The following is a 15,001-nucleotide window of genomic DNA, read 5'->3' as shown; positions in this document are numbered from 1 at the left end:
GTTCCCTATGCTGCTAGGAAGGTCTCAAATTTTTTTTTATAGCAATAGCAGTAGACTTATATACCGCTTCATAGGCCTTTCAGGCCTCTCTAAGCGGTTTACAGAGAGTCAGCATATTGCCCCCAACAATCTGGGTCCTCATTTTACCCACCTCGGAAGGATGGAAGGCTGAGTCAACCCTGAGCCGGTGAGATTTGAACCGCTGACCTGCTGATCTAGCAGTAGCCTGCAGTGCTGCATTTAACCACTGCGCCACCTTGGCTCTAGCCGTGAATTGAGGTCCGTTGTCAGAGACCAAGACATTGGGTAGGCTGTATGTGGAGAAAAGTCTCTGTAGTGCCTTAATGACCACTTCTGCCGTGGTCAAGGTCATTAGGACTACCTCTAGCCATTTCAAATATGCGTCCACAACTACCATGAATGTCTAGCTGTGAACTGGGCCAGCAAAGTCAATGTGCATCCTAGACCATGGTACTTGAGGTCGCTCCCACTCCTTAGCGGGCGCCTCTCGGGGGGTGCTGGTCTGGACTCCTGGCACGGTGTGCAGGTAGCCACCCATTCCTCGATCTACTTATCCATGTTACACCACCATACGTATCTGCTGGCCAATGATTTCATCTGGACAATTCCGGGATGCCCCATATGCAAAACTTCTAATACCTTGACTCGCAGTTTTTCTGGAATGACAACCTGATCCCCCCACAATAAAAAAACCATTTACAATGGACAGATCATCCCTCATAACATAAAACAATGTAAACTCTGGCCCAACCGGTCCCTTGGGCCACCCCCTCCACACCCAGTTCAAAACTTGTTTCAGAGTCCAGTCTTTAGCTTAGTGGTGGGCTACCTCGCTGGGGGAGACAGGGCCAGCTTCCAGGCAGTCTATGAGCACAACTGGTGTCTCGGGTGTCGGATCAGCAAGCAGTTCTGGTAGGGGGCACCAGATGAGGGCATCAGCATGCCCCAGTGTGGTGCCTGGTCTATGAATGAGGTGGTAACTGTAAGCAGCTAAAAAATAGCCCAATGGGTCATCTGTGGTGACAACGATGCAGGTATAGTTCGGTCCACAGCCAGTAGTCCCAAAAGTGGTTTATGGTCCGTGATGATTTCGAAATCAAGGCTATATAAGTACTCGTGGAACCGTTTGACTCCAGCTACAGCAGCCAGAGCCTCCTGGTCCAGTTGGCTGTAGTTCCTCTTGGCCACTGAGAGAGTCCTTGAGTAGGCGATGGGTGCCACGGTTCTGTTGGGCATGCAGTGGCTGAGGACGGCTCCGACACCGAAAGGCGAGGCGTCACAAGTCAGTACAAGTGGCAAAGTCTGGTTGTACTGAACCAGGAACGTGTCCGCTGACAGAAGTTTTTTTAACATGGTGAATACAGCAGCCTGTCTTGCCCCAAGTCCATGTAGCCTTTTTCCCGAGGAGTCGATGCAGCAGTTCAGCAACCATGGCTTTCTGCTTGAGGAAAACGCTGTAGAAATTAAGTAGTCCAAGGAACGCTTGGAGCTTGGTCAGGTTTCGTGGTGTGTGAACGTTCTGAATGACTTTAATTTTTTGGTTTGTGGGGTGAATCCCTGAACTGTCAATGAGGTATCCTAGGAACTCGACCCTTGGCACATTGTTTTGGCATTTTCCCTTTTTAAGGTAGAGACCCTTTTCACTAATCCTGGTCAAAACAGCCCTAAGTATTTTAAACAGTTATTCTGTCTGCCTCTGTTTTGCTGCTTGCTTTTCGGCTGCCATTGAAATGGGGAGGGAGGGCATGATATTTGGGTGAGGGAAATATTCTGTACAGGAGGACTGTTAATTGGGAGTTGTTCTCACCATTCGTTTGCGCATGTCGAAGGAGGGGAGTTTCCCGCCAAGGCCAACTGTCCGGCATACCAACCTGATGATGATTTTTGAAAATGTCTCCCACCTGACAGCTGTGGAGATATACGATTGGACTATGGACTGGGGTTACCAAGGGGAGGGGAAGGGGTCATGTATTGATATCTATGCTTACGCGCGCTTTTGCTCAGATCCAGCTTTGCCTAGCTTCTATTTACTTATAATGAGTAAAAGTACTTTTAATTCTGCAAAATGGAGTTGAGTGGTTTCTTTCTTGGTTATTAAGTGAAGCAGCATCTGACATTAAGCTGGATCTCATCTCGCACCCATCCCGGAGCTGACACCTTCCGAGTGGGGTGCACCCAAAACCTGAAGGATGTCCCAACAAGGCAGTGATCAAGAAGAAGATACGGGAGCAGCTGCATGCCCTTTGGAGACGGAGCAAATGGCTGGCCTGCACTTGGAAGAACGATCCATTTGACCCAGATGAACTTGGGGAGTGGGACGGAAAGAGGACCCTGAAGAACCTTTGAGTGGGATTACTATGAGGAGACCCAGAAAAACAATGGCTGACTGGAGGGATCCTGAGAAGGAGAACCTTATGATGTCCCAAGCGATGAACTTTTTGAAGGGGCATGGGAGAGATGCAGAGCCTGTGAGAGTGACATGGAGAGGGAAGCTGATTTCCAGGAGACAGAGGAAAGGGGCACTGAAACCTTGGCTGATCCGAGAGAAACTGGAGGGACTGAAGGGGGAGCTGAACAAGATGACCCAGCGCCGACCCTGATCACAGCAGCTAGAAACATTCCAAGAGCGCCCCCCCCCCCGCAGACGCCGGATGGCTAAGGTTCTTCCTTTAAGTGTAAAATATGGAGGAGAACCGAAAGATCTAGGATTCTTCCTTGTTCAAGCATGGAACTACATGCAAATGTATGGTGATGAACTGATTTCTGATGAAGCGAAGGTAAGAGTTATTATGATGGCTTTGGGAAAAAAAGCGGCAGATTGGATGGTGGGTTTGCACAACGCTGATTCCCCACTATTAAGAGACTTTAATGGGTTTATGGCCGCTTTGAGAAAACGCTTTGATGATCCCCTCACAGAGCAAAGAGCCAGAATTAAGTTTAAAACCCTTACCCAGGGGAAATGGCCAGTACTGATTATGTACAAGAATTTTGGGAGCTATCAGCTTTTATGAGGGGTTGGTCTGAAGAAGCATTGTTAGACCATTTCACTGATGGGTTAAACAAAGAAATTTACCAGCATTGTGTGAACCGAAGACCTCCCCGTAGACTGCAGCCCTGGTATGAAGTGGCTGCTGATATGGAAATTACCAAGGGGAGAGTGCGGGCGAAAAATCTCCCCCTGCCAACCCCCCTCCCAGGTGTCCCGAAAGGAGGGAAAAGTGGATCTGCAAGCAAACTGAAACCCTTTGTGTGTTTCCGCTGTGGGAAGGAGGGGCATTGTGCAGTTAATTGCCGAGTCAAAATGACCCAAAAGGCCCCCCCCCTCGGAGAGAGGAGGCTGGAAAAACCTCCCAGCAAGAGGAAAGAACCTGCCCTGAAAGGGGAGGAACCTCCTCAGTATTTCAGCCCTGGTGAAGGGGGGGAGGACACGCCAGCTTCGGAAGGAAGTGACTGATGATGGACGCTGGGTAAGTTCCCGGTCGAGACCCATGACTATTCCAGTTGAGCTTAGGGTGCCCTCTTCTGGTGCACGAGAAAAAATTCTAGCCCTTTTAGATTCCGGATGCACACGATGCATTATGAGCCCGGAAATAGAAGAAAAATTGGGATTGAAGCTAAAAACTTTGAAAATCCCAATTGCTTTTTGCCAATTGGATGGCTCTATTGCAGGAGGGAGCCCTGCTCATTTTGTTACTGAACCTATTGAGATGTGGATGGGAACCCACCAAGAGACAATAAGTTTAGCCCCGGGAATGGACTGGGCCCTTATATTGGGATTGCCCTGGCTGCGTAAGTGGAATCCACACATAAATTGGAGGAAGGGTTGGTTATGCATCCAATCTTCTACGCCCCCTGAAAAGGAAGAAGGGATTCCAGAACCAAATAGTTCAGACCCCAAGCTAGCAGCCAGAGGGCAAGAAAAAATTGAAGGGGAGGAAAAAATCCCAAAAGAATACTGGGACCTGAAAGATGTTTTCAGTGAAAAATCTTCAGATAAGTTACCCTCCCACAGACCCACCAATTGCAGCATAGACATTCTCCCTGGAGTAAAACTCCCTAAGCCTCAGATTTACTCAATGACCCCTAGAGAAATGGACGAATTGAGAAAATTCATTGACAAAAATTTTGAGAGGGGATTCAGTGAACCAACTAGACCGCGAGTTGCTGCTCCAGTCATGTTTAGAGAAGAGAAAGATGGTTCCTTTCGTTTGTGTGTGAATTTTAAAAATCTGAATGGTGTATGTGTCCAAAATCTCTACCCTTTGCCGTTAATGAAGGACATGCTGGCCCAGCTGGGTAAAGGGAGGATTTTCACCAAGTTGGATCTACGGGAGGCCTTCTACTGAGTCAGAATTAAAGAAGGGGATGAATGGAAGACTGCGTTTAACTGCCCACTTGGTTGTTTTCAATTTCGTGTTATGCCATTTGGACTACAGGGGGCGCCAGCTGTTTTCATGCAATTTATTAATGAAGTTTTACATGACCACCTTTACAAAGGCGTGATGGTCTATCTTGATGATATCCTTATTTACACGGAAACACGTGAGGAACACGTGAAACTAGTTCGCACAGTACTAAAAAAGCTGCGTGCAGCGGAACTGTATGCTAAATTGTCTAAATGCGAATTTCATCAGGAGAAGGTGGATTTCCTGGGATATTGCATCTCTCACGAAGGAATAGAAATGGACCCAGCAAAGGTCCAAGCAGTCACCGAATGGGTGGCCCCCCGCACACGCAAACAGTTGTAAAGTTTCTTAGGTTTTGTTAATTTCTATCGTCAATTTATTGCTTTCTTTGCCAAGATTGCCCTAGCAATTACGAACCTCCTAAAATCAAAGGGGGAGGCAAAACCCAGACCAGGTAAACCCTTAAACTGGACTATGGAATGTCAAGTGGCATTTGAGAAGCTAAAATGACTTTTTGCAGCTGAACCAGTTTTGAAACCCCTGGATATGGATTCACCTTTTGTGGTCCAGGCAGATGCTAGTGATGTTGCAGTAGGGGCGGTGCTACTTCAAGCGAATTCAAATGGGAAGTTGCAACCCTGCGCTTATACTTATATTGAGAGACATTGGGCTATTTGGGAAAAGGAAGCTTTTGCTGTCCAGTGGGCCTTGATGACTTGGCGTCATTTTTGGGAGGGGGCTAAACACCCTTTTGAGGTATGGACTGATCACAAAAACTTAGAGACATTGATGACCCCCCGAAAACTATCGCCCAAACAAATGAGATGGGTACAATACTTCAATAGATTCAATTTCACTTTGAAGTACATCCCAGGAGGGAAGAATTTTATGACTGATGCTTTGTCCAGACTTCCTCAATATAACAGTTCCAAGCTTAGTGTGGTCCAACCAGTCATGCCAACGAGAAGCGTCGCCGCTCTGGTCGTCACCAAAAGCCAAACTACTTCCAACTTGGAGGTTACACAGGATCTCGTTACAAAACTCAAGGAGGCCCTTGAAGTTGATGAGTGGTTTTGCCAACATACAGACAAGTGCACCATGAAGGATGGCCTGGCTTGGATTGGAGCTAAGTTGTATGTTCCCGCAACTATTAGGGGCCTAGTTCTTCAACGTGCTCATGACTCACACATGGCTGGACATTTTGGGTTTGTAAAATCCCTGCATCTCATTAAAAGACAATTTTGGTGGCCCTCACTGAAAAAAGACATTGAATCTTATGTAGCTAGCTGCCCCACTTGTGCTGCAGCAAAGCGGCCACCAGGTAAACCCCAAGGATTGTTTCACGCAGTGGCCCCTCCTGAGGCACCGTGGAAGGAGATCTCTATGGATTTCATTGTTGAATTGCCGGAAAGTCAAGGAAATACGGTGATTTGGGTTGTTACCGACTTGTTTTCCAAGCAGGTTCATTTTATTCCTTGTTCCAAGATCCTGTCCACTAAATCTTTAGCTAAGTTGTTCATTACACATGTATATCGTCTACATGGAGTACCGGACCGCATCATCTCAGATAGGGGGGTCCAATTTACCTCCTTGTTTTGGAAAGAGATTTTGAAGTTAATAGGCTCCGCCCAGGGCTTAAGCTCCGCCCACAACCCTCAAACTAATGGGGCCTGTGAGAGAACTAATTCTGTGCTGGAACAGTATCTCCGATGTTTCATCAATTACCAGCAGGATAATTGGGTGGAGTTATTGCCTCCTGCTGAGGTGGCATATAACAACAACTCAGTACACAGCAGCACAGGATTTACGCCCTTAAAAATAGTGTACGGACATGATTTTGTGCCTATCCCCGAGGTACCTCGAGAAAAACCACAAGTGCTGTCCCTTTCCGAGTGGAGTGACCGAGTGGAGATGTGGCTTACCAGGCGTTGGATGCGGCACATTGAGCACATAAGAGGCAAGCGGATAAAAAGTGAACGAAGCTAAAGGACTATAAAGTGTGTGATCGTGTGTATTTATCTACCAAATTTCTCCAGACCTCTCAAAAGTCTAAGAAATTGGGTCCCAAGTATGTTGGCCCATTCCCAATTGTCAAGGTCATCAATCCTGTGTCCGTACATCTGGAACTGCCTAAATATCTCAACCCTGTCTACCCGGTATTTCATATCAATCTCCTAAAGCCTGAACGTACTTCTCCGTTGCGGGGCCCTTTGGCGGCTCCACCTGCCCCGCTCCTGATCGAGGGTGAACAGCGTTTTGAGGTTAAAGAAATTTTGGACTCTAGAAAACATAGAAACCGTGTTCAGTATCTGGTGTCATGGAAGCATTTCCCTCCCTCTCATGCTGAATGGGTTGATAAGTCCCATGTGCGAGCTCCTCGACTACTCCGTAACGTCTACTCTCCCTACCCAGACAAACCTTGACCTCGATTGATTTCTCTTTTGTTTCCCCTCCCTTTTTTTTCTTCTATGTTATGTTGTTCGTCTGTTTGTCTGTGCTCTTTCGTTTCTACAGGGATGAACATCCTTTTTTCTGGAGGAGGGCTGGATGTCAGCCTCTGTTTTGCTGCTTGCTTTTTGGCTGCCATTGAAATGGGGAGGGAGGGCATGGTATTTGGGTGAGGGAAATATTCTGTACAGGAGGACTGTGAATTGGGAGTTGTTCTCACCATTCGTTTGCGCATGTGGAAGGAGGGGAGTTTCCCGCCAAAGCCAACTGTCTGGCATACCAACCTGATGATGATTTTTGAAGATGTCTCCCACCTGACAGCTGTGGAGATATACGATTGGACTATGGACTGGGGTTACCAAGGGGAGGGGAACGGGTCATGTATTGATATCTATGCTTACGCGCGCTTTTGCTCAGAACCAGCTTTGCTTAGCTTCTATTTGCTTATAATCAGTAAAAGTACTCTTAATTCTGCAAAATGGAGTTGAGTGGTTTCTTTCTTGGTTATTAAGTGAAACAGCATCTGACATGTTCTTTATTTGCAGCGTATATCAATATGTCATCAAAATAGGGGACAACTCCTGGTATCCCCTGCAAAAGTCGTTCCATGACGCTTTGGAACAATCCAGGGACAATACTAACGCTGAATTGCACCCCTATGCATCACAGTGGTTTGGGCCTCTGCTGTGGCACCATCTACAGGCAACTGCTGGTATGCCTGCACCATGTCCAATTTTGCAAAAACGTTTCCAGGGCCAAGTGAATGCAATAAATGCTGTACAATGGGTACAGGGTAAGCGCTTTGTTGCAACACTTTGTTAATTGTACATTTATAGTCCGCACAGATGCGGACTGACCCCTCAGGCTTGACCGAAGTCGCTATAGGGGTCTCCCAGTGTGCATGATCTACCGGCTCTAGGATTCCCTGGCCAATTAACTTGTCCAATTCCAAGTCAATTTTGCGTCGGAGAGCGAAAGGCACTCTCCTGGGTTTCAGTCTAATTGGAGCTACGTTTGGGTCCAGATTAAATGGTATGAGGGTCCCCACGTACTTACCAAGACCGGTGCCAAAGACGTCTTCAAACTCCTTAAGGAGTTCTTCAATGCTGTTGTCATGGATGGCATTGATTCCGGTTACTTCAAGGCCCAGGGGTTTGAACCAGTTCAGTCCTAGGAGGTTTTGCAATGCGCCGTTTACTACTGTCACCAGAAGCAGTCCATTGAATGACTTGTATTGTACCCTGAAAGTGACTTGTCCAAGAACCGGGACTCGGTTCCCTTGGTAGTCACTTAGGCAGATGTCTGGAACTCGCAGCTCGTGCCTCTTCAGGTTGGGGACAATCTTCTTGAGTGTAGCCCAGGACATAATGGTCAGTGATGACCTCGTGTATCGATTTCCATGGAGCAAGGGGATCCCTCAAGGAGGACTGTGACTCTCAGCTTCGTGGTTTGTGTGACGCAGGTTTGGCCGATGGTCGTGTGGTACGTTGCTCCAGTTTCTTGGGTCGTGGTTGCCATGTTCCACGTCTCTGTGGCTTTGGGTATACCGGTTGATTCCGTGGCTGTTGGGTGGCAGCTGGAAACTCGCTCCTGCAGACTTTGGTGATGTGTCCCTTCCACTCACAATGCTGGCAGATGGCGTCCCTGAAATGGCAAGCCAATCTTTGGTGATTGCCTCCGCAGCCAGTACAGGGTAGAAACTGTGATTCGAATTTCCGCACCGATTCCTTGCAATCAATGCGCATGCGGTAGACGTTGTCATTGCTGTCTGACGCTACTGGCTCTGCGGTCTTGTGATGCACACCGGTGGTTTTGTGTGCGCTCTTTGGGCTGTTCTGTTTCTGTAACGTTTCTGTCAACTTGGTCAAGGACTCGGTAGCCCTGGCTTTGTCTAGGGTGATCTGGAGCATGAGGTTAGTTTTATCAAGCAGCCTTCTTTGCAAGTTAATGTCCCGAACACCACAAATTATGCGGTCAAGGAGGAGCTCATCTAGGTCTCTGAATTCACAGTATGCTGCAGCTTTTCAGAGCGCGGCAACATATTGATTAATTGTCTAGCCTTCCCTTTGATTCCGGAGGTTCAATTCGTGCCTCCTCATATATTTGGACGGTCTGGGAGCATAGTGTGTCTTCAGCATCCGTTGAAGCACCGACCAAGCAACTGAATGGAGTGGCGTTGGCTCGGATAAGTCCTTCGCCATCTCGAACACCTCAGGTCCGCAGTAGCTTAAAACATCGCCTTCTTCCGGTCTTCGGAGAGGCTCAGGAGGTCATTGGCTTCGAGGGAGCAGTCGAACCTCATCATGTAGGACTCCCAGTGTTCAGTGGCTGGGTCGAACGGAGCTGGTGGGGCATGCGTAGTCATCTTGTTTCTTCTTGAAGCTGATTCAAATCTGCCACTTTAAGATGGCTGATCGTTGCCATGCTTCACTCCGGGCTGCATTACTTGCTGGATTGTTTCTGCTCTCGGTGCCTAGTTGCCTTCCAATCCCACCTTCGTTACCAATGTTAGATCGTGGGAACGGATGAGGTAGGCAGGGCCTCCGACCAATCAGGTTTGAATGAGTTCCTGCTGGTAACAGTGGACCTGAGTGAAAACTACTTACAAGGTTATTTACATGTAGATTACTCTAAATACTTAATATCTTATCCTCTTGTTTGCTTTTTTATAAGTAAGACTAGGTATAATCTTTATTGTCATTGTACTTAAATACAACGAAATTGGTTTTAACCTCACCGGTGCAAAATTATAACAGAAATGAAAAAAGAAAGAAAAAGAAAAAACTAGCGTGTGCATGGAGTGATTGGGTTGTATTTAAAAGTCTCACAGCCCAAGGATTGAAACTATCTTTAAACCTGTTTGTTCGGCTGGCTATACTTTGATGTCTTCTGCCTGATGGTAGAAGTGCAAAGAGACGCTGACCAGAGTGTGAATCATTTTTGCCAGATTTTCTTGAATAAGTGTCATGTAGCTAACTTTTTTTTCCAAATGAGAGTTTCAAAATTATGGTGTTTCATTGAAGCTATTATCTATCAAAGCCTTGGAGGTAATGGTAAAGTGTGTAAATTAACTGCCTGCCAGCAGTGAAGTGTTAAAGAACTTTCTTTTTTCAAGCAAGGAAAAGAAGAAGGAATATTGCCACAGGATTTAGTTCATTTTGCTTAAATCTGGACACTTATAATACTGCTATTCCAAAACTCAGTATCATTACATGTTAATTGTGGACATAATATTTAAAATTAATTGTAGAATTAATATTTAATTCAAATTTGACCTTACTCAATGTCCATGTTTGTTTCACAGAAAAGAAAGACAAAAAAGTGTCTAATATAGACTGTACTATGGAAATCTTATTTTCTAATAGTTTTATCATGAAAATGATGTTTTTTACCTAAATGTAGTTGAGATCCACTAGCAGTTTCATGTTTAGAATGAGTTATACTGTTGCATCATTTGATATTATGAATAGTTTTATTTCTTCACAGTTTTATTAACAAATTATCTTACATTTTAGTTGCTCAAGAATCAAACACACTTAAAACGAGACCAAGGTCCAGGTAAGTAAACAAGGGAATAAAAAGTCATTCTATCAGTATTTATTTTGCTGTTTTTTCAACAAATTGCAATTCTAAAGTAGACCAAGAGATTTAGCTATTACAATAATTCAGATAACACTTTTTAAAGGTTTTTTATTTTTTCATTTTCATACAAATAACCACATGTACACCATTGCAAACAACACTATTTTGTATTATTCAATATTATGTCAATTCGTCTTACCATCAACCCCCATTGGCTCTTCTGCTCTCCATACACCATATTTATACCCTATCCATCGCTTTCTTCTCCTTCTCTTCTCCTCCTCCCTACCTCCTTTCTTCCCTCTCATCCTTTTCTTCTCTACTTCCCCTTTCCTTTCTCTTTCTCTTATCTCCTCTTTCCACTCCTTCTTTCTCTCCCCCTTCCCCCCCCCACTCTCTCTCCTTACCCTCTCTTCTTCCTCTTGCCTCTCTCCTCTCTTCCACACTCTTCATCTCATTTACATGGTGTAGTTCAGCATCTGAGCAGACTCCATTTAATGTTGATGGTGTTAGTAATTTCATTTCAATACACATCTTTCATATTAATAATTTCAACATATATCCTCCTTTAAAACAAAAAAAAAGTATACATATATAGTAATATTTTAACCCACCCACCCCCCAAAATTTTTTGGGCAAAGTGTGGTCCTAGTTACAATTTCCAGCTATTCTCATCATAATATTGTATAGCTATACATCATTACATGCCCCCAATTTTTAGTTCTCTCTTTATAATCTCAATAATTTTCCATTATAAGTATATTTCAAGTTCCCCCTCCATTTTTCCATATCTTTACTTAGCTTACATTTAATTATCTTTTAATTACAATCCTTGCTATTCAATGCTTATTACAATTCTGTTGACCTGCTGTATAAAATAACAAGCAATATACACCTCACCTCATCTTCTTAAAAGTTCTATATGTATCCATATTTCATATATTTTAACTTACATTTGATTATCTTTTCATTGTCATATTCAATCAATTAGCAACTCAGTTTAACTATCATGTAAAAGAGTAAATCACATATCTCTATTCTTTCTATTTCTTCCTAGTGAGCCTTTTATCCCAAACTCTAAGCTGCTTTTCTTTCTACTGGGTATATATTCTTCCTTCTCAAACTTTTCCATCACCCCCTGCTGCGTTTTTCAATATATCCTCTGTCTCCCTGTCTTCTCTTCCTCTTTTCTCTTATCACTCCTTCTCTGTCTTCTCTATTCCTGTCTGGCCATTTCCTTTCCTTTCTTCTATAATCCCTTCCCTTTTCTTTGTTGGGACATATCCCCCCTTTTCAATTTTCCCTGTACCACGGTCAAACCCAGTGAAATCTTTTGTCTGCTTTTTATTTTCTATTGCTTCTAATTTCACTACCTTCCCCTTCTTCTTCCCTTGCTTCTTGTTTCTCCTTAATTTCTAACTTCAAAATTCTAAGTTAAATGTTAATGACTTGTCCATATTTTTTATAATTTCACGTATTTCTTCAAATTCCCAACTTTCCATAATGTCCAGTTCAAAAGTTACAGTTAATTGGTGGGGGACATTCTTCTTTTCCACCACAACCACAAATCCAAACCCTCCTTAAATGCTTCGCTTTCTTTGTTCTTCCCTCTGGCAAATGGCTCCATATTCTTTCAACTCGATGATTTTCAGTAATACAACTTGATATTTTTAAATCCAGTTTTAATTCCAGGAAAAATAGAATTAGGAACGGAAAAAATAACGCTTTTTCTTGATTTTTCCTCTTGTTATCTTCCACCTCTCATTGATTAGGCTTGCTTAAGATATGTAAATTAGAACAAAGTCAAACAAAGCAAGTCTATTTTTACCTTCCATTCCCCCCCCTCCTTCTTTTCCCTTGTGAGGTTCCCAATTGTCAGTTAATCTCTTTTAAAGACACAATCTTTTCAGATCCAAATTCAAAGTTTGCATTTCAATGAGTTAGTCAATTCTCATTTCTTTCTCCAAGTTGTTTAAAGCAAGCAGTTCTCTTTGGGCTTAACGATTTAAACCACATGTTTTTTCCTTCTTTCTTTTATTTCCGCCAAAATCCCAATCTACCCGTTCATGTTATTTTGTACTCACGTGATTCTTTGCCTTTCCAAATTCTGATGTGTGTCGGTTGGTTATTTAAATCGTCTCTCATTACTCTTTCCACACACTACTCCTGCTCAAATGCTTCATCCAGAAGCTTCAACTTTGTAGCGTCCATGTTACAATGTCGCCTCCCCTGATGCCAATTCAGAGAGCTAAACTCTGACCTACAAGGAACTTGTTCCGTTCCTCTGGGTCTGATGAGACACAGCTCCTTCTTCACTTTCCCTCCAGGAAAGTTCTGATCCAAAGATCCTTGGCATTAGTTTGTCAGCCAGAATTTACGTGAGACTTTTCAGAGCCCCCGTTTTTTTTTTTGTATGTCTTGCTGAGGTACATCCGGTCTCTCCTCTATAATTCAGATAACACTTTTGAAGCGGACCATCAAATATTATATTGAATTTGTCAGACAGGTTCTAATTTATTGCCTTTTGACTGACAACTTCTGTGCCCGATAGCTTTGATATAAAAACGACATCACGTAAACTGTTTTAGATAGAATTCTCCTCAAAAATAAGCATTTCATTTAGTAAATAGCTCTTTCTTTTATTTCTGCAGTTTTAATTGCCTAAAAGTTTTTATGATACAATTTACTAGATAATTGTACTTTCCCACATTATTTTGTTTTTGTGAAATGCATGGATTTTATTTATTCTACTTACAAAAATGGAGGCACATCACAGTAAATTTATAAATAATATAAAAAATATAGTGTCAAATACATTTCTAAACATAAACACACTTGAAAGTTCCTTGTAATAATTGTTCATATACTTTTCACATTTAAAGATGGCCACCTCTAATCCGTATCTGCAATAAATGCCATACTTAATTTAATTTTTTTTACCTTGACCTTATAATGAAGCTACAGTACTATAAGCCTAAGAAAGTTAAACTGTATAAACAAAGTGGGTAACTGTCAGTCAGAAAATATTTCCTATTATTCTTCCTGTAGCAGTGATGGCAAACCTTTTCGGCACTGAGTGCCGAAAAGGGAACGTGCACTTCGCGTGCTTGTCTGGACCGCAACCCAGAAGAGGAGCATCCCAGGGGGGCATGTGCACGCCAGAAAATGAATTTTAGATTTCCAATGTGCACATGCGCGCTGCCAACTACTCTTCTGGATACTGATACACATGCACACATGACCATCAGCTGGCCGGCATGCATTTTCATGCCGGAAAACAGAAGACCAGCTCTTCCAGTTTCCAGCATTGACGCACACACAAAGGCTAGCTGATCATCGTGTGGTATGAGCGCCAGGAACCTGGAAGCAGAATAGGCAGCGAAGCGCATGCCATGCAACAGCTCCGCATGCCACTTCGGGCACACGTGCCATAGTTTTGCCATCATGGTCCTATAGTATTAAGATTACAAAGAGAAAAAAAATAAGTATCAACAAAACAAGGTATTCTTTTGGGGGGTAATATTTTTTATTGTATCTAAATGACAACTTATGCAGTTTTTAACCAGATAGTTTTAATAAGTGACAGAATGTACTGTAGATATATTAGTGGATTTTTTTTTGTTCCTTTTCACATATTTTAGAAAATTAAATCCCTGTGTAAGAATATGTCCACTGTTTAGTTCCCATTCAAAATGTGTGGTCCAAGGTGTTTGAAATATGCATGTTTCCGAGAGTAAAGATTGATTTGAAAGCAATAAAACAAAACAAAATTAACTCTAGCGCCAACTTTTCAAAAGTCAGTTTTATTTGAGTTGCAGTTGCTAAACTCTGCCTCTTTTTAATTCACTTTTGGAAAGGGTGTTCAAAGTGCCTGGGAACGTGAGCAGAATTTGGGTCTAGTTGAGTGGAGTCCCCTTCTGCTTCTTTTATTTATTCGTTTTGGTTCACCATTTTCTCCTTTGGATTTTGGTTTTTTAATGATGTGTGGTCACAAAAGTGTGTAGAGATTCTCAGTCTTCCAGGTCATGGTTGTCCCAAAGGTGCTTTTTCAGGAGGCAACTGGACTTTATTGTTTTTTTCTTTTGAAGAAGTTTAGCTTCTTGGATAAGAAGCTTCTTATCTAAGAAGCTAAATGTCTTCAAAAGAAAAAACAAGGAGAAGTGGTTGAGAAGTCACAGGCCTTATAAATGTGTGAAATAAATATCTGCAACTCTTCAGAGCAGACTTTTCCTATGATTTTGCAGCAGCTACAAAGTATAGTCACATAATCAGCCCTCTCTGAATACATTGTTCCTCATGTGTTCCTTATTTTTTGTATGTATTCCCTGGAAACTTACTACTTCCAGTTTAAACAAATTCTTTCCCTTAGCAATTTGCCAGATACTAAATTGAGTTATCCTTTTAAAAATGAGGGTAAGAAGTCAGAGGCAGATGTGCAAGTGTAAATGGCTATATACCAGTGATGGCTAACCTTTTTTGGCTCCCATGTGAAAAGCGGAGGGAGCGCAGGGGGGGTTGTGTGTGGACGTGCCAAACCCATATGT

General features: G+C 43.2%; 1 protein-coding gene across 1 annotated transcript in view; it reads left to right on the top strand.

The window, feature by feature from the left end:
• REPS2 (RALBP1 associated Eps domain containing 2) overlaps positions 1-15,001 on the top strand; it is a 109,885-nt gene that overhangs the window by 61,394 nt on the left and 33,490 nt on the right. Inside the window, exon 12 of the mRNA XM_032226664.1 lies at positions 10,391-10,433. Coding sequence (XP_032082555.1) covers positions 10,391-10,433 — 43 coding nt within the window. The remainder of the gene's footprint in view (positions 1-10,390; positions 10,434-15,001) is intronic.

Source organism: Thamnophis elegans, chromosome 11 (assembly GCF_009769535.1).
Source record: "Thamnophis elegans isolate rThaEle1 chromosome 11, rThaEle1.pri, whole genome shotgun sequence".
NCBI classification, from domain to species: domain Eukaryota; kingdom Metazoa; phylum Chordata; class Lepidosauria; order Squamata; family Colubridae; genus Thamnophis; species Thamnophis elegans.
The sequence above is the reverse complement of the archived record's forward strand: the minus strand, read 5'-3'. Positions and strand labels throughout refer to the sequence as shown.